Raw genomic sequence first — 27,420 nt, forward strand, 5'->3', positions numbered from 1 at the left:
TTTTCAGAAATAACCCTGAATAATTCTATGAAAATACACACTCTTTGTTTTAAGAGGTAGCCCTTTACATAAAAACTGTTTTAACAGTTACTTGTTTCAGATTAACACTATATTTGAGGCGATATTGTCAAAAACTGTACAAAATCTCCTTCCCCCGCCGGACTGTACAGAAGTGTTTGAATAAACGGCACAAATCTCAGCTAAATGGACACATGTGCTAAAACATAGACACATTTGCGCTCCAGGTGCACCCATCGTTTTCATTTGATTCGTTATTTAATGGGTAGAAATTCCTTTAAATCATACTTACAATGCCGGAAATTTGTAGTATCGGCCATATTTCTCCATCTGATCGGCGTAAAATTCACCGCTCAAAGAACGTTGGAACCACTTGATCTGATAAAGCTATGGCCAGTGTGAATGTGGCGCCATGAAATATGCGAAAACTGTTAAAAATGGCCATTGTATAATAGCAACTTTATATACATTTGTATAAAAATGTATTTCCTATATTCTTTATATACAGTAAAACTGTTGTTGATTTTAATTAAATTTTAGTTCACCCGCGGATACTTGCTTATCACATCACTATCGAAAATAATTATCAGACTGTTAATTAATGGAATTATTTCCTCGAGCTAAAAAATAAAACTTAATTCAAAGTGTTTATAACTACATTTAGAAATTTTCCGCTTAGGAATTATATCAAAATATGGATTCAAGTTTTGAGTGTTTAATAGGTTAATATCTAAAAACTGTGATTTATCTGTTGAAGTCGTCACAGTTTCCCATGTCGTCTCTAATTTCATTTGCATTTAACTAGTCTATACTTCTTTCATTTCAGCTTCATTCACATTTCTCAATTTCCTGAACTTCATCATAAGCTTGCATGGTGCTTCCGCGGTAAAATTTTCTACAGTTCTGATAGAACGGAATGGTGGCATAATCTGTTCCGGGTCATTAAAGGATCCAGAGACAGCCCTCACGGCAGCTAGCTGTGTAATGGAAGGGTACGTATATTATTACAATGATAATTAAACGATGGACAATATATATATAATATTATACAATAATATATATATATTTATATTATGTGGACCATTACAAAGTATAAACTCTAGTTAATTATTCAGTTAGAGGAGAAATTGATGTATACTGTCATTCATGAATAAAAAGAAATATTGAAAATTAACCATTGAAAATAGTTACCCTATATAACTTCTTGCTCTTTATCTGTCGTGAAAACAGGTGTTATTTTCAAGGAGAAGGGGGTTGGGGGGAGACAAGTTAAAATGATATGCCAGTTCAAATGTATCAAAAGCTTGGTATGTGGAAAAAGATATTTCAAACTTATTGCATTTGTTTCATCGAAATATATATCACCGAAATTAGCCCACCCGCTTAGCTCAGTAGGCAGAGCGTTGGTCTACAGATCGCGGGGTCGTGAGATCGAAACTCCGGCGGGGCGTATGTTCTCCGTGACTATTTGATAAACGACATTGTGTCTGAAATCATTAGTCCTGCACCTCTGATTCATGTCGGGAAATTGAGCGAACATGTTTTACTGGTACAGAATCCGGGAACACCGGTAAGGTTAACTGCCCTCCGTTACATGACTGAAATACTGTTGAAAAACGGCGTTAAACCCAAAACAAACAAAAACAAATAAAGTCACTGAAATTATATATATTTTTAAGCAATGTAGATATTTGATTCTTAAATACAACACATTTGATACATACATTTATATATGTATTGCAAATAAAACTTTGGTGTATTCCCCTTTAAGACATTGACCTGCGGTACACACTGACCTGCGGTACACACTGACCAGTGGTACACGTTGACCTATGGTACATACTGACCAGTGGTACATGTTGACCCGTGGTACACACTGACCAGTGGTACACGTTGACCCGTGGTACACACTTACCAGTGGTACTCGTTGTCCCGTGGTACACACTGACCAGTGGTACACGTTGACCTGTGGTACACACTAACCAGTGGAACACGTTGACCTATGGTACACAGTGGTACACGTTGACCTATGGTACACACTGACCAGTGGTACACGTTGACCTGTGGTACACATTGACCAGTGGTACACGTTGACATATGGTACACACTGACAAGTGGTACACGTTGACCTATGGTACTGACCAGTGGTACACGTTGACCTGTGGTACACATTGACCAGTGGTACACGTTGACCTATGGTACTGACCAGTGGTACACGTTGACCTGTGGTACACATTGACCAGTGGTGCACGTTGACCTATGGTACACACTGACCAGTGGTACACGTTGACCTGTGGTACACATTGACCAGTGGTACACGTTGACCTATGGCACACACTGACAAGTGGTACACGTTGACCTATGGTACTGACCAATGGTACACGTTGACCTGTGGTACATATTGACCAGTGGTACACGTTGACCTATGGTACACATTGACCAGTGGTACACGTTGACCTATGGTACACACTAACCAGTGGTACATGTTGACCTGTGGTACACACTAACCAGTGGTACACGTTGACCTGTGGTACACATTGACCAGTGGTACACGTTGACCTATGGTACACATTGACCAGTGGTACACGTTGACCTATGGTACACACTAACCCGTGGTACACGTTGACCTGTGGTACACACTAACCAGTAGTACACGTTGACCTATGGTACACACTAACCAGTGGTACATGTTGACCTGTGGTACACACTGACCAGTGGTACACGTTGACCTGTGGTATACACTAACCAGTGGTACACGTTGACCACCATCCGGCTTGAGCATCTCGTATTTTCGGAAGTAATGGGGATTTCGCCGGGATATTTGGCAGACAAAGAGATAGAATGTTATATTTGATAGACAAAGAGATAGAATGTTGGGCTTTTTATTGAGGGTAATGCAACGCTTGTTGCCTCAGAAATGAGAAAAAAAATCCTCGGTTCAATATCCAAAACAATAAAAATCTGGCCGTGGATTAGCCATCTGTGTGACTGTTTTGTGGTCTTTTTAATTCAGAAAACATTCCTTTAGATGCACCTTTCAATCCTCGAAATCTGGTAGGAATCTGATTTTCATTGATTCACATTGTGTATAGACAAAATTGAAAATACTTACTGCAAAACGAGAACAATCTCGGAAAAGTGTCACGTTGTCCGATCCGGTGTCATGTTGTCTTGTGGTGTCGCGTTGTCACGTTTTAGCCTGTGACCAACCGACAGAAAAATCTTGTCAATATTCTTTTACATAGAAAGATTTTCAGGTCAATGTAGATATTCTATGTTACTGTTTAAAGCTGAATACAGTTGAACCTCCTTTTAATTAATAAACAGCCACTTGACCAAGCAGCTAGTCAGCTTACTTCCCAACTGTTCTCGTATCAATTTTGCCAGTAACTTCCAGATTGTGTAGCTACCTTATCTATCTGCTTCATACAGGTTTGATGGTATAAATATATACACTCTGAATGGTACATTTTACATGTTTACAGGGGTGTTGAAGAATACAGGGTTTTCTTGGACCAGGAGCTGACAAACGCTGCAAAGATTAAATCCATTACAAAAGTAAGTCAACAAGAAATCGAAAGTACAAATTTGACATGACGATGAAAAATGCTGTTGATTTCAAGAGATATTTTAAGAGGAAAGTGAATCGATGCCATGTGTTGTTATATATTTTCATATGTTGTCTCTGTTGTTTGATCTACTCTCGTTATATTTTTGTTTAAAAAACTGCGAAAATCTCAGGGTACAGATTGTCTATAGAAAAACCAATTATCAATGATTCTAATATTAAAGAAAAATCCTTGCCTTTTCCCATTAAAACACGGTACTAGTGCTACCATATTTGATCTACTACTTTATATAAAAGACTTTTCAAAGACAGAATTGAAATGCTATAATAGATTGGTGTTGGAATTAATTCACACACACAATCAATTATTACTATTTCATTAGGCGTGTAGAACTTACTAGACGTGTACGATGTACACACTCCTATGTTATTCGGCGGGACGTTTTACTTCCCGCATACGCTTCCTTTAAAGAGTTTGAAGCGTTCTATTCACGGGGTCACAACATAGGCGGGCACTGGACAGCTTTCCTGCAAGGACATGCCGGGTGGGCAGTTTTCGAATCTGAAAGGTGCCAAGCAGGTGCCGGGCGGCGCCTGTGCGAAACATTCAGGACGCCGGACGGGCATCTGTAACACTTGTTAACTAGCTGCCGGAAAGTCGACCGGAAAGAATTCTCTCCAAGAGCAAAAATGAACGACGCAAGGCGCTCTGACGGACATCATCTGGTACCCGGACGATTATTGCACATCAGCCCGGTGCAACAGCTTGGGCTTTGTCTCCTAAAATACAATGAGAAGATACCATTCAGGATGTTGAAGTGTTTTCTAATTCCTTCTTTGCGTTAAAGTATTGTGATAGAGTTTCTATTGCTACTTCAGATCTAAAAGAATTGTTTTCTCGAAGAAGTGATACATGTTGCTGATAATGTGTGACACAGATTAAACAGATTCAGGTGTTTTGGTTCGACAGCTTGCTTTCCCTGTGCGACAGTCAAGCTCAAGTTGCTTGTATTTTAACACATCAAACCTATGGTTATCAGAGAGGTGCTCGATTAATTGCTTATACACTAGTATTTTTGTATTACAGTAATAGCACAGGTACATATGCATTATGTTCCTGAAAGAAACATCACAAATAATATAACTTCAAGTGGAACGTTCACAAATGGGAATGCATCACATCTTAGTACTACACTGCTGCAAAGTATGATTTAATACAAGAAAAAGTGTTGATGAAACATTGCATTGTTAGGCTGTTTTATGCTTAACTATGCATAAACTTACATGTTTGCAAATTATGAAACTAGTGCAAACTGCTATTAACAGATTTAAAAACGTTATTTTTTATCGTTACGAGTTTGATATCATTAAAAAGACCATTCATTAGACTAAAATCACAAATGACACAAAACTGCTCATCCTCGACACACAAATAAGTTTGAACTGTGCAATTCCACAACACATTTTTTCGACTCTGTCGTATTTGAATGTCTATAATCTTTGAATATTGTGTTTTATCGGTTAAAAGTGAGCAAACGTTGGCGTTAATTAATACAGTTGCTCTAAAATGAAATGTGAATTAAGTATACCGCGATAATGTTCGTTTCCGCATTTTTTGTCGACAAAATCACACAGATTTGCCGTCCGACCGCCAGTATAACTCGCCATAACATACTAAACATAACTGAGTTCTAATCGGGAAACATATGGCATTTTCTTCGTTCATGCTACTTTTTATAGAAAGACAGATCTTTGACATATTTGGAAGCAATTCATTCTTAGATCGAAAATAATTACCCCAATACAGATCTCAGCAAAAATATGGGAGAACTGTTTTATCCGCCACGAATTGTTTGACTCGCAACAAGTTGACGGGTTTGTCTATTAAGTCTTGCGGCGCCTGGCCGGTCACCAGGCGGTGACTGGACGCTCCCTCCGCGTCCGCGTCTTCTATGCATTATACGAGCCGCGCGCAGTTGTCTTCCTGGTTGAGAGAAAGACTGAGATTTTGCGGTGGAACAAGTGCCATCTTTTCTGTTGATCAGAAGGTGCCTAAGAAGTAAAACTTTTATATTGAATGGGGCACCAAAGTTTGCCGTCCGACCGCCGCCCAGAAAGAATTCTCTCCAAAAGCAAAAATCAACGACGCCAGGCGCTCTGACGGACATCATCTGATACCCAGACGATCAGACATCAGACCGGTCCCTGTTAGGGTTCTTACAGATGCCCGCACGGTGCCAGTACGGTCGCCGAACGATTTTGAAGGTAACATTTGGAACAAAAATCGAACTAACGCAATTCATGGATTTGCCGATCCTAGTCTGGAGTTCATTTCGCGTGAAAAAAAATCTTAAATATCTGTGGGATATAGCATGTTTAGTTTTGCAACAAATGTGTACAGGTTTCTGTGAGTATAATTTGAATCGTTGAGGACAAAAGCAAACAAAAACTTCGAGATCTGAGATTTTACAATACATGTACAAATATTAATTTATTTGCATGGGTTATTAAGCATTCCCGAACGTAACGATACAAATTGTCAAAACTTTAGTCACTTGGTACAGTCTGTCCCGACAAGAGTATGATTTTACATGTTTGAAATATTTTTCACGTTAACATGATGCACTTGTTTCTTGTTGAAAGAATGAAATGAGAGGTGATTACAATGACATTGCTATGCTGCACTTGACCAAACCTGCTAAGAACAAGAAGAATGGCAAAACTATACGAGTGAAAGGTCGATACCCTACCAGAGTCTACGACGACAAAATACTCGAATATTATCAGCCAAGATGTCTGATATTAGATCCAGTCAACGGAAAAGGTAACACGTGCGACAGGGTGTATTTTATCGTTTTGGGAATGGTTGCATATATATGTATAATAGTTACAATTTGTTTGTGATAATTATCGCTCTTGACAATACTGGCAGTAATATCTAGGTAGGTTATAGGTAGAGACGTGTTATATAGAGTATTTAAATAGTAATGTTGACACGTATCCAAATAGGTTATATAGATAGTAAAGTGGCCACACATTCTGGATAGGTTATACAGACAGTAAAGTTGCCACACATCTGGATAGGTTATACAGACAGTAAAGTGGCCAGGTTATACAGACACTAAAGTGACCACACATCTGGATCGGTTATACAGACAGTCAAGTGGCAACACATTCTGGATAGGTTATACAGAAAGTAAAGTGGCCACACATTTTGGATAGGTTGTACAGACAGTAAAGTGGCCACACATTCTGGATAGGTTATACAGACAGTAAAGTGGCCACACATTCTGGATAGGTTATACAGACAGTAAAGTTGCCACACATCTGGATAGGTTATACAGACAGTAAAGTGGCCAGGTTATACAGACACTAAAGTGACCACACATCTGGATCGGTTATACAGACAGTCAAGTGGCAACACATTCTGGATAGGTTATACAGAAAGTAAAGTGGCCACACATTTTGGATAGGTTGTACAGACAGTAAAGTGGCCAAACATTCTGGATAGGTTATACAGACAGTAAAGTGGCCACACATTCTGGATAGGTTATACAGACAGTAAAGTGGCTATACATTCTGGATGATAGGTTATACAGACAGTAAGTGGTCACACATTCGGATAGGATTATAGACAGTAAAGGCCACACATTCGGATAGGTTGTACAGACAGAAAAAGTGGCCACACATTCTGGATAGGTTATACAGACAGTAAAGTGGTCACACATTCTGGATGGATATACAGACATAAAGGCCACACATCTGGAAGTTATATAACAGTAAAGTGGCCACACATTCTGCATAGGTTATACAGACAGTAAAGTGGCCACACATCTTGATAGGATATACAGACAGTAAAGTGGCCACACATTCTGGATAGATTATACAGACAGTAAAGTGGTCACATATTCTGTATAGGATATACAGACAGTAAAGTGGTCACACATTCTGGATAATAGGTTATACAGACAGTAAAATGGTCACACATTCTGGATAGGATATACAGACAGTAAAGTGGTCACATATTTTGGAAAGGATATACAGACAGTAAAGTGGTCACACATTCTGGAAAGATTATACAGACAGTAAAGTGGTCACACATTCTGGATGATAGGTTATACAGACAGTAAAGTGACCACACATTCGGGATAGGTTATACAGACGTAAAGTGGCCACACATTATGGATAGGTTTATACAGACAGTAAAGTGGTCAACATTCTGGATGATAGGTTTAAAACAGACAGTAAAGTGACCACACATCTGGATAGGTTATACAGACAGTAAAGTGTCACACATTCTGGATAGGTTATATAGACAGTAAAGTGGTCACACATTCTGGATAGGTTATACAGACAGTAAAGTGGTCACACATTCTGGATAAGTTATACAGACAGTAAAGTGGTCACACATTCTGGATAGGTTATACAGACAGTAAAGTGGTCACACATTCTGGATGATAGGTTATACAGACAGTAAAGTGACCACACATTCTGGATAGGTTATACAGACAGTAAAGTGGCCACACATTCTGGATAGGTTATACAGACAGTAAAGTGGCCACACATTCTGGATGATAGGTTATACAGACAGTAAAGTGACCACACATTCTGGATAGGTTATACAGACAGTAAAGTGACCACGCATCTTGATAGGATATACAGACAGTAAAGTGGCCACACATTCTGGATAGGTTGTACAGACAGTAAAGTGGCCACACATTCTGGATGGGTTTATATAGACAGTAAAGGGCCACCCCTTCTGGATAGATTATACAGACAGTAAAGTGGCCAACATTCTGGATGATAGGTTATACAGACAGTAAAGTGGCCCAACATTCTGGATAGGTTATACAGACAGTAAAGGGGCCCACACATTCTGCTAGGTTATACAGACAGTAAAGTGACCACACATTCTGGATGGGTTTATACAGACAGTAAAGTGACCACGCATCTTGATAGGATATACAGACAGTAAATGGCCACACATCTGGATAGGTTGTACGACAGTAAAGTGGCCACACATTCTGGATAGGTTTAAATATAGACATTTAAAGTGGCCACACCATTCTGGATAGATTTACAGACAGTAAAAGTGGCCCCACATTCTGGATGATAGGTTATACAGACAGTAAAGTGGCCAAACATTCTGGATAGGTTATACAGACATAAAGGGGCCACACATTCTGCATAGGTTAAAACAGACAGTAAAGTGGTCACACATTCTGGTTTGATAGGTTATAACAGACAGTAAAGTGACCACACATTCTGGATGGGTTATACAGACAGTAAAGTGGCCACACATTCGGGATAGGTTATACAACAGTAAAGTGGCCAAAACATTCTGGATGATAGTTATACAGACAGTAAAGTGACCACACATTCTGGATAGGTTATACAGACAGTAAAGTGACCACGCATCTTGATAGGATATACAGACAGTAAAGTGGCCACACATTCTGGATAGGTTGTACAGACAGTAAAGTGGCCACACATTCTGGATAGGTTATATAGACAGTAAAGTGGCCACACATTCTGGAAGATTATACAGACAGTAAAGGGGCCACACATTCTGGATGATAGGTTATAACAGACAGTAAGTGGCCACACCATTCTGGATAGGTTATACAGACAGTAAAGTGGCCACACATTCTGGATAGGTTATACAGACAGTAAAGTGACCACACATTCTGGATAGGTAATACAGACAGTAAAGTGGTCACACATTCTGGATGATAGGTTATACAGACAGTAAAGTGACCACACATTCTGGATAGGTTATTCAGACAGTAAAGTGACCACACGTTCTGGATGGGTTTTATACAGACAGTAAAGGGGCCACACATTCTGGATAGGTATACAGCCCATAAAGTGACCACACATTCTGGATAGTTTATACAGATAGAAAGTGACCACCGCATCTTGAAGGATATACAGACAGTAAAGTGGCCACACATTCTGGATAGGTTATACAGACAGTAAAGTGGCCACACATCTGGATCTATATAGCCTATCCAGGTGTGTAGCCACTTTACTGTCTATGTAACCTATTAAGATGTGTGGCCACTTTACTGTATAACCTATCCATATGTAAACACACTTTACTGTCTGTATAGCCTATCCAGATGTGTGGCCACTTTAATATCTATATAACCTATCAAGACGTGTGGTCACTTTACTGTCTATATAACCTATCAAGATGTGTATCCACTTAACTATCTATATAGTCTATCCAGGTGTGTAGCCACTTTACTGTCTATATAGCCTATCAAGATGAGTGGCAACTTTACTGAATAACCTGTCCATATGTAAACCCACTTTACTGTCTGTATTGCCTTTCCAGATGTGTGGCCACATTAATGTCTATATAACCTATCAAGACGTGTGGTCACTTTACTGTCTATGTAACCTATCAAGATGTGTATCCACTTAACTATCTATATAGCCTATCCAGGTGTGTAGCCACTGTACTGTCTTTATAGCCTATTAAGATGTGTGACCACTTTACTGTCTGTATAACCTATCCAGAATGTGTGGTTACTTTATTGTCTGTATAACCTACCCGGATATGTGACCACTTTACTGTCTATATAACCTATCAAGATATGTGGTCCACTTAATTGTCTATATAACCTATCAGGATGAGTGGCCACTTGACTGTCTATATAACCTATCAAGATGGATGCCCACTTTACTGTCTATATAACCTATCCAGATATGTGGCCACTTTACCATCTGTATAGCCCATCAAGATGTGTGGCCACTTTACTGTCTATATAGCCTATCAAGATGTGTATCCAATTTATTATCTATATAGCCTATCAAGACAGTAAAGTGGCCACACATTCTGGATAGGCTGTACAGACAGTAAAGTGGCCACACATTCTGGATAGGTTATACAGACAGTAAAGTGGCCACACATCTGGATGATAGGTTATACAGACAGTAAAGTGACCACACATTCTGGATAGGTTATACAGACAGTAAAGTGGCCACACATTCTGGATAGGTTATACAGACAGTAAAGTGGCCACACATCTGGATAATAGGTTATACAGACAGTAAAAATGGCCACACATTCTGGATAGGTTATACAGACAGTAAAAATGGCCACACATCTGGATGATAGGTTATAAAAGACAGTAAAAATGGTCACACATTCTGGATAGGGTTTTACAGACAGTAAAGTGGACACACATTCTGGATAGATTATACAGACAGTAAAGTGGTCACACATTCTGGACAGGTTATACAGACAGTAAAGTGACCACACATCTGGATAGGTTATACAGACAGTAAAGTGGTCACACATTCTGGATAGGTTATACAGGCAGTAAAGTGGTCACACATTCTGGATAGGTTATACAGACAGTAAAGTGGCCACACATTCTCGATAGGTTATACAGACAGTAAAGTGGCCACACATCTGGATAGGTTATACAGACAGTAAAGTGACCACACATCTGGATAGGTTATACAGACAGTAAAGTGGTCACACATTCTGGATGATAGGTTATACAGACAGTAAAGTGGCCACACATTCTGGATAGGTTATACAGACAATAAAGTTGTCACACATCTGGATAGGTTATACAGACAGTAAAGTGGCCACACATTCTGGATAGGTTATACAGACAGTAAAGTGGTCACACATTCTGGATAGGTTATACAGACAGTAAAGTGGCCACACATTCTGGATAGTTATTTCAGACATAAATGACCACACATCTGGATAGGTTATACAGACAGTAAAGTGGGCACACATTCTGGATAGGAATATAGACAGTAAAGTGGCCACACATTCTGGATAGGTTATACAGAAAGTAAAGTGACCACACATCTGGAAAGGTTATACAAACAGTAAAGTGGCCACACATTCTGGATGATAGGTTATACAGACTGTAAAGTGGCCACACATTCTGGATAGGTTATACAGACAGTAAAGTGACCACACACTGGATAAAGGGTTTTTTACAGACAGTAAAGTGGCCACACATTCTAGATAGGTTTTACAGACAGTAAAGAGACCACACATCTGGATAGGTTATACAGACAGTAAAGTGGTCACACATTCTGGATAGGTTATACAGACAATAAAGTGACCACACATCTGGATAGGTTATACAGACAGTAAAGTGGTCACACATTCTGGATAGGATATATAGACAGTAAAGTGGCCACACATTCTGGATAGGGTTATACAGACAGTAAAGTGGTCACACATTCTGGATAGGTTATACAGACAGTAAAGTGGCCACACATTCTGGATAGGTTATACAGACAGTAAAGTGGTCACACATTCTGGATAGGTTATACAGACTGTAAAGTGGCCACACATTCTGGATAGGTTATACAGACAGTAAAGTGACCACACATCTGGATAGGTTATACAGACAGTAAAGTGGCCACACATTCTGGATAGGTTATACAGACAGTAAAGTGGTCACACATTCTGGGTAGGTTATACAGACAGTAAAGTGGCCACACATTCGGATAGGTTATACAGACAGAAAAGTGACCACACATCTGGATAAAGGGTTTTACAGACAGTAAAGTGGTCACACATTCGGATAGGGTATATAGACAGTAAAGTGGCCACACAAATTTTGGATAGGTTGTACAACAGTAAAGTGGCCACACATTCTGGATGATAAGATTATACCGACAGAAAGTGGTCCACACATTCTGGATAGGTTAAAACAGACAATAAAGTGGTCACACATTCTGGATAGGTTATACAGACAGAAAGTGGCCACACATTTTGGGTAGGTCATACAGACAGTAAAGTGGTATAAAATTCTGGGTGATAGGTTATACAGACAGTAAAGTGGTCACACATTCTGGATAGGTTATACAGACAGAAAGTGACCACACATCTGGATAGTTTTTACAGACAGTAAAGTGGGCCCCACATTCTGCATAGGTTAACCAGACAGTAAAGTGGCCACACATTCTGGATAGGATATATAGACAGTAAAGTGGTCACACATTCTGGATAGGTTATACAGACAGTAAAGTGGTCACACATTCTGGATAGGTATACAGACAGTAAAGTGGCCACACATTCTGGATAGGTACAGACAGTAAAGTGGTCACACATATGGATAGGTTATACAGACAGTAAAGGGCCACACATTCGGATAGGTATACAGACAGTAAAGTGACCACACATCTGGATAGGTTATACAGACAGTAAAGTGGCCACACATTCTGGATAGGTTATACAGACAGTAAAGTGGTCACACATTCTGGATAGGTTATACAGACAGTAAAGTGGCCACACATTCTGGATATTTTTACAGACAGTTTAAAAAATGAAACCCCAACATCTGGATAGGTTATACAGACAGTAAAGTGGTCACACATTCTGGATAGGATATATAGACAGTAAAGTGGCCACACATTCTGGATAGGTTGTACAGACAGTAAAGTGGCCACACATTCTGGATGATAGATTATACCGACAGTAAAGTGGTCACACATTCTGGATAGGTTATACAGACAATAAAGTGGTCACACATTCTGGATAGGTTATACAGACAGTAAAGTGGCCACACATTCTGGATAGGTCATACAGACAGTAAAGTGGCTATACATTCTGGATGATAGGTTATACAGACAGTAAAGTGGTCACACATTCTGGATAGGTTATACAGACAGTAAAGTGACCACACATCTGGATAGGTTATACAGACAGTAAAGTGGCCACACATTCTGCATAGGTTATACAGACAGTAAAGTGGCCACACATTCTGGATAGGATATATAGACAGTAAAGTGGTCACACATTCTGGATAGGTTATACAGACAGTAAAGTGGTCACACATTCTGGATAGGATATATAGACAGTAAAGTGGTCACACATTTTGGATAGGTTATACAGACAGTAAAGTGGCCACACATTCTGGATAGGATATATAGACAGTAAAGTGGTCACACATTTGGATAGGTTTTACAGACAGTAAAGTGGCCAAAACATTCTGGATGATAGGATATAGACAGTAAAGTGGCCACACATTCTGGATAGGTTATACAGACAGTAAAGTGACCATACATCTGGATAGGTTATACAGACAGTAAAGTGGCCACACATTCTAGATAGGTTATACAGACAGTAAAGAGACCACACATCTGGATAGGTTATACAGACAGTAAAGTGGTCACACATTCTGGATAGGTTATACAGACAATAAAGTGACCACACATCTGGATAGGTTATACAGACAGTAAAGTGGTCACACATTCTGGATAGGATATATAGACAGTAAAGTGGCCACACATTCTGGATAGGTTATACAGACAGTAAAGTGGTCACACATTCTGGATAGGTTATACAGACAGTAAAGTGGCCACACATTCTGGATAGGTTATACAGACAGAAAGTGGTCACACATTCTGGATAGGTTTATACCAAAAGTAAAGGGCCACACATTCTGGATGTTATACAGACAGTAAAAGGACCACCATCTGATAGGTTAACAGACAGTAAAGTGGTCACACATTCTGGATAGGATTATTAGACAGTAAAGTGGCCACACATTCTGGATAGTTGTACAGACAGTAAAGTGGCCACACATTCTGGATGATAGATTATAAACCCACAGAAAAGTGGTCACACATTCGGATAGGTTATACAGACAATAAAGTGGTCACACATTCTGGAAAAGGTTATACAGACAGTAAAGTGGCCAACATTCTGGATAGGTCATACAACAGTAAAGGGCTATACATTCTGGATGATAGGTTATACAGACAGAAAGTGGGCACACATTCTGGATAGTTTAACAGACAGTAAAGTGACCACACATCTGGATAGGTTATACAGACAGTAAAGTGGCCACACATTCTGCATAGGTTTTACAGACAGTAAAGGCCACACATTTCTGGAAGGAAAATATAACAGTAAAGTGGTCACACATTCTGGATAGGTTATACAGACAGTAAAGTGGTCACACATTCTGGATAGGATATATAGACAGTAAAGTGGTCACACATTTTGGATAGGTTATACAGACAGTAAAGTGGCCACACATTCTGGATAGGATATATAGACAGTAAAGTGGTCACACATTTTGGATAGGTTATACAGACAGTAAAGTGGCCACACATTCTGGATGATAGGATATAGACAGTAAAGTGGCCACACATTCTGGATAGGTTATACAGACAGTAAAGTGACCATACATCTGGATAGGTTTTTACAGACAGTAAAGTGGCCACACAATTTTAGATAGTATACGGACAGTAAAAAAGACCACACATCGGATAGGTTATACAGACAGTAAAGTGGTCACACATTCTGGATAGGTTATACAGACAATAAAGTGACCACACATCTGGATAGGGTTATACAGACAGTAAAGTGGTCACACATTCTGGATAGGGTATATAACAGTAAAGTGGCCCCACATTTTGGATAGGTTTTACAGACAGTAAAGTGGTCACACATCTGGATAGGTATACAGACAGTAAAGTGCCACACAAATTTTGGATAGGTTATACAGACAGTAAAGTGTCACACATTCTGGATAGTTTTATACAGACAGTAAAGTGGCCACACATTCTTGGAAGGGAAAACAGACAGTAAAGTTTTTCACACATTCTGGAAAGGTTTTACAGACAGCAAAGTGGCCACACATTCTGGATAGGTTATACAGACAGTAAAGTGACACACATCTGGATAGGTTATACAGACAGTAAAGTGGGCACACATTCTGATAGGTATATAAGACAGTAAAGTGGCCACACATTCGGATAGGTTGTACAGACAGTAAAGTGGCCACACATTCTGGAATGATAGATTATACCGACAGTAAAGTGGGCACACATTCTGGGTAGGTTATACAGACAATAAAGTGGTCACACATCTGGTTTGGTTATACAGACATTTAAAATGGCCACACCATTCTGGATAGGTCATACAGACAGTAAAGTGGCTAACATTCTGGATGATAGGTTAAACAGACAGTAAAGTGGTCACACATTCTGGATAGGTTATACAGACAGTAAAGTGACCACACATCTGGATAGGTTATACAGACAGTAAAGTGGCCACACATTCTGCATAGGTTATACAACAGTAAAATGGGCCCCACATTCTGGATAGGATATATAGACAGTAAGGGTCACACATTCTGGATAGGTTTTTACAGACAGTAAAGTGGTCACACATTCTGGATAGGATATATAGACAGTAAAGTGGTCACACATTTTGGATAGGTTATACAGACAGTAAAGTGGCCACACATTCTGGATAGGATATATAGACAGTAAAGTGGTCACACATTTTGGATAGGTTATACAGACAGTAAAGTGGCCACACATTCTGGATGATAGGTTATACAGACAGTAAAGTGACCACACATTCTGGATAGGTTATACAGACAGTAAAGTGACCACAGATCTGGATAGGTTATACAGACAGTAAAGTGGCCACACATTCTGGATAGGTTATACAGACAGTAAAGTGGTCACACATTCTGGATGATAGGTTATACGGACAGTAAAGTGACCACACATTCTGGATAGGTTATACAGACAGTAAAGTGACCACACATCTGGATAGGTTATACAGACAGTAAAGTGGCCACACATTCTGGATAGGTTATACAGACAGTAAAGTGGTCACACATTCTGGATAGGATATATAGAAAGTAAACTGGTCACACATTTTGGGTAGGTTATACAGACAGTAAAGTGGTCACACATTCTGGATAGGATATATAGACAGTAAAGTGGTCACACATTTTGGATAGGTTATACAGACAGTAAACTGGCCACACATTCTGGATGATAGAAATGGGCCCCCAATTTTGGATAGGTTATAAGACAGTAAAGTGGCCACACCTTTTGGATAGGTTAACAGACAGTAAAGTGGGGGACACATTCTGGATAGGTTATAACGACAGTAAGTGACCACACATTCTGGATGATAGGTAACAGACAGTAAAGTTTGGGCCCCACATTCTGGATAGGTTATATAGACAGAAAATGGTCACACATTTGGATATGTTATATAGACAGTAAAGTGTCCACACATTCTGGATAGGTTATACAGACAGAAAAGTGGTCACACATTTGGATATGTTATACAGACAGTAAAGTGGTCACACATTCTGGATGATAGGATATATAGACATTAAAGTGGTCACACATTTTGGATAGGTTAAAAAAGACAGTTAAAGTGGCCCACACATTCTGGATGAAAGGTTTATACAGACAGTAAAGTGACCACACATCTGGAAGGTTAAAACAGACAGTAAAGTGGCCACACATTCTTGATAGGTTATACAGACAGTAAAGTGACCACACCTTCTGGATAGTTTTAAAACAGACAGTAAGTGGCCACACATCTGGATGAAGGAATATATAACAGTAAATGGTCACACATTTGGATAGGTTATACAGACAGTAAAGTGGTCACACATTCTGGATAGGTTTTACAGACAGTAAAGTGGCCACACATTCTGGATGATAGTTTATACAGACAGTAAAGTGGGCCCCACATTCTGGATAGGATATATAGACAGTAAAGTGGTCACACATTCTGGATAGTTATACAGACAGTAAAGTGACCACACATTCTGGATAGGTATACAGACAGTAAAATGGTCACACATTCTGGATGAAAAGGTTATACAGACAGAAAAATGGCCACACCTTCTGGATAGATTATACAGACAGTAAAGTGGTAACACATTCTGGATGATAGGTTATACAGACAGTAAAGTGGCCCCCACATTCTGGATAGATTATAACAGACAGTAAAGTTGCCACACATTCGGATGAAGGTTATACAGACAGTAAAAAAGACCACAAATTCTGGATAGGTTATACAGACAGTAAAGTGGCCACACATTCTGGATGATAGTTATACAGACAGTAAAGTGGACAAACATTCTGGATGATAAGGTTATACAGGCAGTAAAGTGGCCACACATTCGGGGTAGATTATACAGACATTAAAGTGGCCACACATTCTGGAAAGATAGGTTATACAGACAGTAAAGTGACCACACATTCTGGATAGGTTATACAGACAGTAAGTGCCACACATTCTGGATAATTATACAGACAGTAAAGTGGCCACACATTCTGGATAGGTTATACAGACAGTAATTCTGGATGATAGGATATATAGACAGTAAGTGGCCACACATTCTGGATAGATTTTACAGACAGTAAAGTGGCCACACATTCTGGATGATAGGAAAAATAGACAGTAAAGTGGCCACACATCTGGATAGGTTATACAGACAGTAAAGTGACCACACATTGTGACAGGAAAGGCCGTACCGGCGACAGTAACCATCAAAACAAATCAACACCCTTTACAATATTTACAAATTTATTTACAAAAGATGATTATTAACAATGAATAGATATGAAAAGAAAAAAAAACTGATTATAAGAAAGAAAAAAAAGAAAGTTCAGTATCTCTAGATACAAAAGTTCTTATAGTCCATTCTAATCTGACGTGACACAGGTCTTTAATGTAATTGTGAACTTTAAGTAGCACAAACAAAACATAGCTTCTAAAATTCAAAATACAGTCCCTTTAAACCGTGAATACGTTGATTCCGTGTTGGCTCCCTATGGTGGTAGGTGATTGCATCCCTGAGCTGACTTCAGAGGATAACAAAAATCATCGTCTTTGCGGTTTACGGCACAACCATGGGACGAAAGCTCGCGCTGGGAATATCACATCCAGGCGAGTGAAGACAAGTGAACCTCGGGCATTGTACTTCCGGGTTATGACATCACCAGGTAAAATCGTCTGGCGGAAGAAGCTAAAATATATAACATATGGTAAGCACCATAGCAAAACAAATAAGTCAGGGCATAAAACTGCTCCTTTGGGTACACCATACCTCCGTAGCTCCCATAAATAATACGTGCTACTTATACAAAACAATATGTGCTACAAGTTCATACGTCACATGATTAAAATACGTCACTTATTACTTCCATTATTACAAAGATTACTTACTTAAAGATTAAAGTTAATAGTAAGTGAAAAAGATATGAAAAGTTTATGATGAAACATTATAGATACGGACATGATAAACTGCAGCTTTATTTACAACTACAAATTAACAAAATTCAATATAAATCAAACGTTATATCATAGTTGGCATCCATATAATATCAAATGCATACACTACAACGGACATTAATTAGATGTGCTATAGACTGGCACACATTACAAATTACAATAATATATTACATACATGGTACTAGACTTGCCATATAGATTTATACATAACAATACAATGCAGTAATGGCGTTCCATAATTAACAAAAATGTTTGACATAAGTTTTTGAAACAAAGTACTTTATAAATATCATGTTACAAATTTCAGTACAAATTTTACATCTTATATAAAATGAAACATTTTAGATTCCTCTTCCAAATAATTTTACAAAAGTCTGAAAAATTTAATAAATCATCCTGACATACCGAAACTAGCTAAAATCACATGCCGAAAAGTAAATGTTACAGAATTCTGTAGAATGAACAAAAATTTACCAAATAAAAATCGTAATGCAAAAATCATACAAAAATCTAACAAATAAATTTCTTACCTCGATCGAGCATAAATTTCTAGCAAGAAATAATTCAGACATAGATTCGTCTATAATGTCGGAAGGTGGTGTGCGCAAGGCATATCTAGTCCAGTCTATTTAAAGGATAATGTCCCGCCAAATACTAAATTTCATAGGATTCACGGCTAAGCCGTGGACTCTTACTATTTCTATTTTCACGGGATTCACGATATAGCCGGGGAATCTAACTACTTTGGCGCGAATTTAAATTGACAATTTGAGGCCCATTATAGTGGTTTTGGGGATAAAAACACGAATTACTGAAGTTTATAAAATATCAACTTTCTTATTACTGAACAGAATTTAATGAAATTTACATGGAAATTTAAGTTATGAAATACAGAAAAAACATGAGAGGTATTTCATGCGTGAAATCTGACATTTACCTCAATAACTCAAAAATTTACAAAAAGATGATGCAATACCTGCATTTACACTACATATAAAATAAGGCCCGTATGTCAATTTGTGACACACATTCTGGATAGGTTATACAGACAGTAAAGTGGCCACACATTCTGGATGATAGGTTATACAGACAGTAAAGTGGTCACACATTCTGGATGATAGGTTATACAGACAGTAAAGTGGCCACACATTCTGGATAGATTATACAGACAGTAAAGTGGCCACACATTATGGATGATAGGTTATACAGACAGTAAAGTGACCACACATTCTGGATAGGTTATACAGACAGTAAAGTGGCCACACATTCTGGATGATAGGTTATACAGACAGTAAAGTGGCCACACATTCTGGATAGATTATACAGACAGTAAAGTGGCCACACATTCTGGATAGGTTATACAGACAGTAATTCTGGATAATAGGATATATAGACAGTAAAGTGGCCACACATTCTGGATAGATTATACAGACAGTAAAGTGGCCACACATTCTGGATGATAGGATATATAGACAGTAAAGTGGCCAAACATTCTGGATAGATTATACAGACAGTAAAGTGGCCACACATTCTGGATGATAGGTTATACAGACAGTAAAGTGACCACACATTCTGGATATATTATACAGACGGTAAAGTGGCCACACATTCTGGATGATAGGATATAGACAGTAAAGTGGCCACACATTCTGGATAGGTTATACAGACAGTAAAGTGACCACACATCTGGATAGGTTATACAGACAGTAAAGTGGTCACACATTCTGGATAGGTTATATAGACAGAAAAGTGGTCACACATTTGGATATGTTATATAGACAGTAAAGTGGCCACACATTCTGGATAGGTTATACAGACAGTAAAGTGGTCACACATCTGGATAGGATATATAGACAGTAAAGTGGCCACACATTTGGATAGGTTATACAGACAGTAAAGTGGCCACACATTCTGGATAGGTTATACAGACAGTAAAGTGGTCACGCATTCTGGATGATAGGTTATACAGACAGTAAAGTGGCCACACATTCTGGATAGATTATACAGACAGTAAAGTGGCCACACATTCTGGATGATAGGTTATACAGACAGTAAAGTGACCACACATCTGGATAGGTTATACAGACAGTAAAGTGGCCACACATTCTGGATAGGTTATACAGACAGTAAAGTGGCCACACATTCTGGATAGGTTATACAGACAGTAAAGTGGCCACACATTCTGGATAGGTTATACAGACAGTAATTCTGGATGATAGGATATATAGACAGTAAAGTGGCCACACATTCTGGATAGATTATACAGACAGTAAAGTGGCCACACATTCTGGATGATAGGATATATAGACAGTAAAGTGGCCACACATCTGGATAGGTTCTACAGACAGTAAAGTGACCACACATTCTGGATAGGTTATACAGACAGTAAAGTGGCCACACATTCTGGATGATAGGTTATACAGACAGTAAAGTGGTCACGCATTCTGGATGATAGGTTATACAGACAGTAAAGTGGCCACACATTCTGGATAGATTATACAGACAGTAAAGTGGCCACACATTATGGATGATAGGTTATACAGACAGTAAAGTGACCACACATTCTGGATAGGTTATACAGACAGTAAAGTGGCCACACATTCTGGATGATAGGTTATACAGACAGTAAAGTGGCCACACATTCTGGATAGATTATACAGACAGTAAAGTGGCCACACATTCTGGATAGGTTTATAAAGACAGTAATTCTGGATGATAGGATATATAGACAGTAAAGTGGCCACACATTCTGGATAGATTATACAGACAGTAAAGTGGCCACACATTCTGGATGATAGGATATATAGACAGTAAAGTGGCCAAACATTCTGGATAGATTATACAGACAGTAAAGTGGCCACACATTCTGGATAGGTTATACAGACAGTAAAGTGACCACACATCTGGATAGGTTATACAGACAGTAAAGTGGTCACACATTCTGGATAGGATATATAGACAGAAAAGTGGTCACACATTTGGATATGTTATATAGACAGTAAAGTGGCCACACATTCTGGATAGGTTATACAGACAGTAAAGTGGTCACACATCTGGATAGGATATATAGACAGTAAAGTGACCACACATCTGGATAGGTTATACAGACAGTAAAGTGGCCACACATTCTGGATAGGTTATACAGACAGTAAAGTGGTCACACATTCTGGATGATAGGATATACAGACAGTAAAGTGGCCACACATTCTGGATAGGTTATATAGACAGAAAAGTGGTCACACATTTGGATATGTTATATAGACAGTAAAGTGGCCACACATTCTGGATAGGTTATATAGACAGAAAAGTGGTCACACATTTGGATATGTTATATAGACAGTAAAGTGACCACACATCTGGATAGGTTATACAGACAGTAAAGTGGTCACACATTCTGGATAGGTTATATAGACAGAAAAGTGGTCACACATTTGGATATGTTATATAGACAGTAAAGTGGCCACACATTCTGGATAGGTTATACAGACAGTAAAGTGGTCACACCTCTGGATAGGATATATAGACAGTAAAGTGGCCACACATTCTGGATAGATTATACAGACAGTAAAGTGGCCACACATTTTGGATGATAGGTTATACAGACAGTAAAGTGACCACACATTCTGGATAGGTTATACAGACAGTAAAGTGGCCACACATTCTGGATGATAGGTTATACAGACAGTAAAGTGGCCACACATTCTGGATAGATTATACAGACAGTAAAGTGGCCACACATTCTGGATAGGTTATACAGACAGTAATTCTGGATGATAGGATATATAGACAGTAAAGTGGCCACACATTCTGGATAGATTATACAGACAGTAAAGTGGCCACACATTCTGGATGATAGGATATATAGACAGTAAAGTGGCCACACATTCTGGATAGATTATACAGACAGTAAAGTGGCCACACATTCTGGATGATAGGTTATACAGACAGTAAAGTGGCCACACATTCTGGATAGGTTATACAGACAGTAAAGTGGTCACACATTCTGGATGATAGGATATACAGACAGTAAAGTGGCCACACATTCTGGATAGGTTATAGACAGAAAAGTGGTCACACATTTGGATATGTTATATAGATAGTAAAGTGGCCACACATTCTGGATAGGTTATATAGACAGAAAAGTGGTCACACATTTGGATATGTTATATAGACAGTAAAGTGACCACACATCTGGATAGGTTATACAGACAGTAAAGTGGTCACACATTCTGGATAGGTTATATAGACAGAAAAGTGGTCACACATTTGGATATGTTATATAGACAGTAAAGTGGCCACACATTCTGGATAGGTTATACAGACAGTAAAGTGGTCACACCTCTGGATAGGATATATAGACAGTAAAGTGGCCACACATTCTGGATAGATTATACAGACAGTAAAGTGGCCACACATTTTGGATGATAGGTTATACAGACAGTAAAGTGACCACACATTCTGGATAGGTTATACAGACAGTAAAGTGGCCACACATTCTGGATGATAGGTTATACAGACAGTAAAGTGGCCACACATTCTGGATAGATTATACAGACAGTAAAGTGGCCACACATTCTGGATAGGTTATACAGACAGTAATTCTGGATGATAGGATATATAGACAGTAAAGTGGCCACACATTCTGGATAGATTATACAGACAGTAAAGTGGCCACACATTCTGGATGATAGGATATATAGACAGTAAAGTGGCCACACATTCTGGATAGATTATACAGACAGTAAAGTGGCCACACATTCTGGATGATAGGTTATACAGACAGTAAAGTGGCCACACATTCTGGATAGGTTATACAGACAGTAAAGTGGTCACACATTCTGGATGATAGGATATACAGACAGTAAAGTGGCCACACATTCTGGATAGGTTATATAGACAGAAAAGTGGTCACACATTTGGATATGTTATATAGACAGTAAAGTGGCCACACATTCTGGATAGGTTATATAGACAGAAAAGTGGTCACACATTTGGATATGTTATATAGACAGTAAAGTGACCACACATCTGGATAGGTTATACAGACAGTAAAGTGGTCACACATTCTGGATAGGTTATATAGACAGAAAATTGGTCACACATTTGGATATGTTATATAGACAGTAAAGTGGCCACACATTCTGGATAGGTTATACAGACAGTAAAGTGGTCACACCTCTGGATAGGATATATAAACAGTAAAGTGACCACACATCTGGATAGGTTATACAGACAGTAAAGTGGCCACACATTCTGGATAGGTTATACAGACAGTAAAGTGGTCAAACTTTCTGGATAGGTTATACAGACAGTAAAGTGGCCACACATTTTGGATAGGTTGTACAGACAGTAAAGTGGCCACACATTCTGATGATAGGTTATACAGACAGTAAAGTGGCCACACATTCTGGATAGATTATACAGACAGTAAAGTGGCCACACATTCTGGATGATAGGATATATAGACAGTAATGTGGCCACACATTCTGGATAGATTATACAGACAGTAAAGTGGCCACACATTCTGGATAGGTTATACAGACAGTAAAGTGGTCAAACTTTCTGGATAGGTTATACAGACAGTAAAGTGGCCACACATTTTGGATAGGTTGTACAGACAGTAAAGTGGCCACACATTCTGGATGATAGGTTATACAGACAGTAAAGTGACCACACATTCTGGATAGATTATACAGACAGTAAAGTGGCCACACATTCTGGATAGGTTGTACAGACAGTAAAGTGGCCACACATTCTGGATGATAGGTTATACAGACAGTAAAGTGGCCACACATTCTGGATAGATTATACAGACAGTAAAGTGGCCACACATTCTGGATGATAGGATATATAGACAGTAATGTGGCCACACATTCTGGATAGATTATACAGACAGTAAAGTGGCCACACATTTTGGATAGGTTGTACAGACAGTAAAGTGGCCACACATTTTGGATGATAAGTTATACAGACAGTAAAGTGACCACCGGGCAAAATCCCCTGCGGACAAAACCCCCTTCACTCATTTTTGCATAGGCGGACAAAACCCCCTTCATGTTTTTTACAAGGAGGACAAAAAACCCTTCGCTTAATTTTACAAGGAGGACAAAACCCCCTTCGCATTTTTTACAAGGAGGAGAAAACCCCCTTCGCATTTTTTACATAACCCCCTTTGCTTTTTTTATAAGGAATCAAAAGGGCAAACAAAAAGAGATTTCTGAACATAATTATAATTAATATTTATAATAATGATAATTGATTTAATTATTCTATAATATACAATTATTTCAGTTGGTTCCGTAATAACTTTGAAATTAATCAGACTATACATATACAATTATTTTAGTTTGTTGAAAAAAGTGTTGAATATCTCTTAATTAATTGACCTGATAATTTGTTAATTGTATGTTTTTCTCACCAAACTGTTAAGTAATTTGTTAAATAACTCTCAGATACTTTGATTAGTTATATAATTATTGTTATATAATTTGTCCTTTTGATTCTAGGATGAAGGGGGTTTTGTCCTCCCTGTAAAAAACGTGAAGGGGGTTTTGTCCTCCTTGTAAAATTAAGCGAAGGGGTTTTTGTCCTCCTTGTAAAAAACATGAAGGGGGTTTTGTCCACCTATGCAAAAATGAGCGAAGGGGGTTTTGTCCGCAGGGGATTTTGTCCTACACTCAGTGACCACACATTCTGGATAGATTATACAGACAGTAAAGTGGCCACACATTTTGGATAGGTTGTACAGACAGTAAAGTGGCCACACATTCTGGATGATAGGTTATACAGACAGTAAAGTGACCACACATTCTGGATAGATTATACAGACAGTAAAGTGGCCACACATTCTGGATGATAGGATATATAGACAGTAAAGTGGCCACACATTCTGGATAGGTTATACAGACAGTAAAGTGACCACACATCTGGATAGGTTATACAGACAGTAAAGTGGTCACACATTCTGGATAGGTTATATAGACAGAAAAGTTGTCACACATTTGGATATGTTATATAGACAGTAAAGTGGCCACACATTCTGGATAGGTTATACAGACAGTAAAGTGGTCACACATCTGGATAGGATATATAGACAGTAAAGTGACCACACATCTAGATAGGTTATACAGACAGTAAAGTGGCCACACATTCTGGATAGGTTATACAGACAGTAAAGTGACCACGCATCTTGATAGGATATACAGACAGTAAAGTGGCCACACATTCTGGATAGGTTATACAGACAGTAAAGTGGCCACACATCTGGATAGGTTATACAGACAGTAAAGTGGCCACACATTCTGGATAGGTTATACAGACAGTAAAGTGGTCACACATCTGGATAGGTTATACAGACAGTAAAGTGACCACACATTCTGGATAGGTTATACAGACAGTAAAGTGGCCACACATTCTGGATAGATAATACAGACAGTAAAGTGGTCACACATTCTGAATAGGTTATACAGACAGTAAGGTGACCACACATTCTGGATAGGTTATACAGACAGTAAAGTGGTCACACATCTGGATAGGTTATACAGACAGTAAAGTGGCCGCACATTCTGGATAGGTTATACAGACAGTAAAGTGGCAACACATCTTGATAGGATATATAGACAGTCAAGTGGCCACACACCTAGATAGGTTATATAGACAGTAAAGTGGCCACACATTCTGGATAGGTTATACAGACAGTAAAGTGGCAACACATCTTGATAGGTTATACAGACAGTAAAGTGGCAACACATCTTGATAGTATATACAGACAGTAAAGTGGCCACACTTTCTGGATAGGTTATACAGACAGTAAAGTGGCAACACATCTTGATAGGTTATATAGACAGTGAGTGGCCACACCCTATAGGTTTAAAAGAATCGATCCTACCCAATTTTCGGGGCGAAGCGACGTAAAACAGGACCCCATCCCTCTCCGGCAGACAGTAAAGTGGCAACACATCTTGATAGTATATATAGACATTCAAGTGGCCACACGCCTGGATAGGTTATACAGACAGTAAAGTGGCCACACATTCTGGATGATAGGTTATACAGACAGTAAAGTGGCAACACATCTTGATAGGTTATATAGACAGTGAAGTGGCCACACACCTGGATAGGTTATAGAGAATCGATCCTACCAATTTTCGGAGCGAAGCGACGTAAATCAGGACCGATCCCTCTACGGTAACATCCGATATACCGAATGAGATATATACTATCGAATTTAAAAACATGTTTACTTCCGGCACGTGCACAGAGCGTCTGACTTCGGATGTTTTGGAAGAATACGCTTTTTCCTCGTGCCTAATAAGCGTCCACATAACTTGTCCGAACCGCAACGTCTTGCACATCAGTACAAATATGGATATATGGTATATATACACGTAGTGTGCACTTGTAAATAAAAGCACCTAGTGAGCATGCACATTTCATATAAATAAATATATCTCTCCGGAGGGTGTGCCTATCTACCATTAAATTGATAGGGAATCGATCCTACGCGTAGCAACGAAAATAGGGATCAATCCCTCTACGGTAACATGCGATATACCGAATGAGATATTCACTATCGAATTAGAAAATATGTCCTTCCGTGCTGTCATTAGACAGTTCTTTTCAAATGTTATGGGGTGAGTTGAAGTCGCATCGATTCCCGATTGAGGCAGTGCCTTATTTCATATTATAGATAGTAAAGTGGCCACACATCTGGATAGGCTATATAGACAGTAAAGTGGTCACACATCTTGTTAGGCAATACAGACAGTAAAGTGGCCATACA

General features: G+C 38.9%; 1 protein-coding gene across 1 annotated transcript in view; it reads left to right on the forward strand.

Annotated features, from left to right (window-relative positions):
- Positions 1-645: 645 nt before the first annotated feature.
- The window catches only part of LOC123554819 (uncharacterized), a 64,372-nt gene continuing 37,597 nt past the window's right edge, over positions 646-27,420 (forward strand). Inside the window, exons 1-3 of the mRNA XM_045345169.2 lie at positions 646-1,010; positions 3,504-3,576; positions 6,230-6,410. Coding sequence (XP_045201104.2) covers positions 1,003-1,010; positions 3,504-3,576; positions 6,230-6,410 — 262 coding nt within the window. The 5' untranslated portion in view covers positions 646-1,002. The remainder of the gene's footprint in view (positions 1,011-3,503; positions 3,577-6,229; positions 6,411-27,420) is intronic.

Source organism: Mercenaria mercenaria, chromosome 7 (genome assembly GCF_021730395.1).
Source record: "Mercenaria mercenaria strain notata chromosome 7, MADL_Memer_1, whole genome shotgun sequence".
Classification (NCBI taxonomy): Eukaryota; Metazoa; Mollusca; class Bivalvia; order Venerida; family Veneridae; genus Mercenaria; species Mercenaria mercenaria.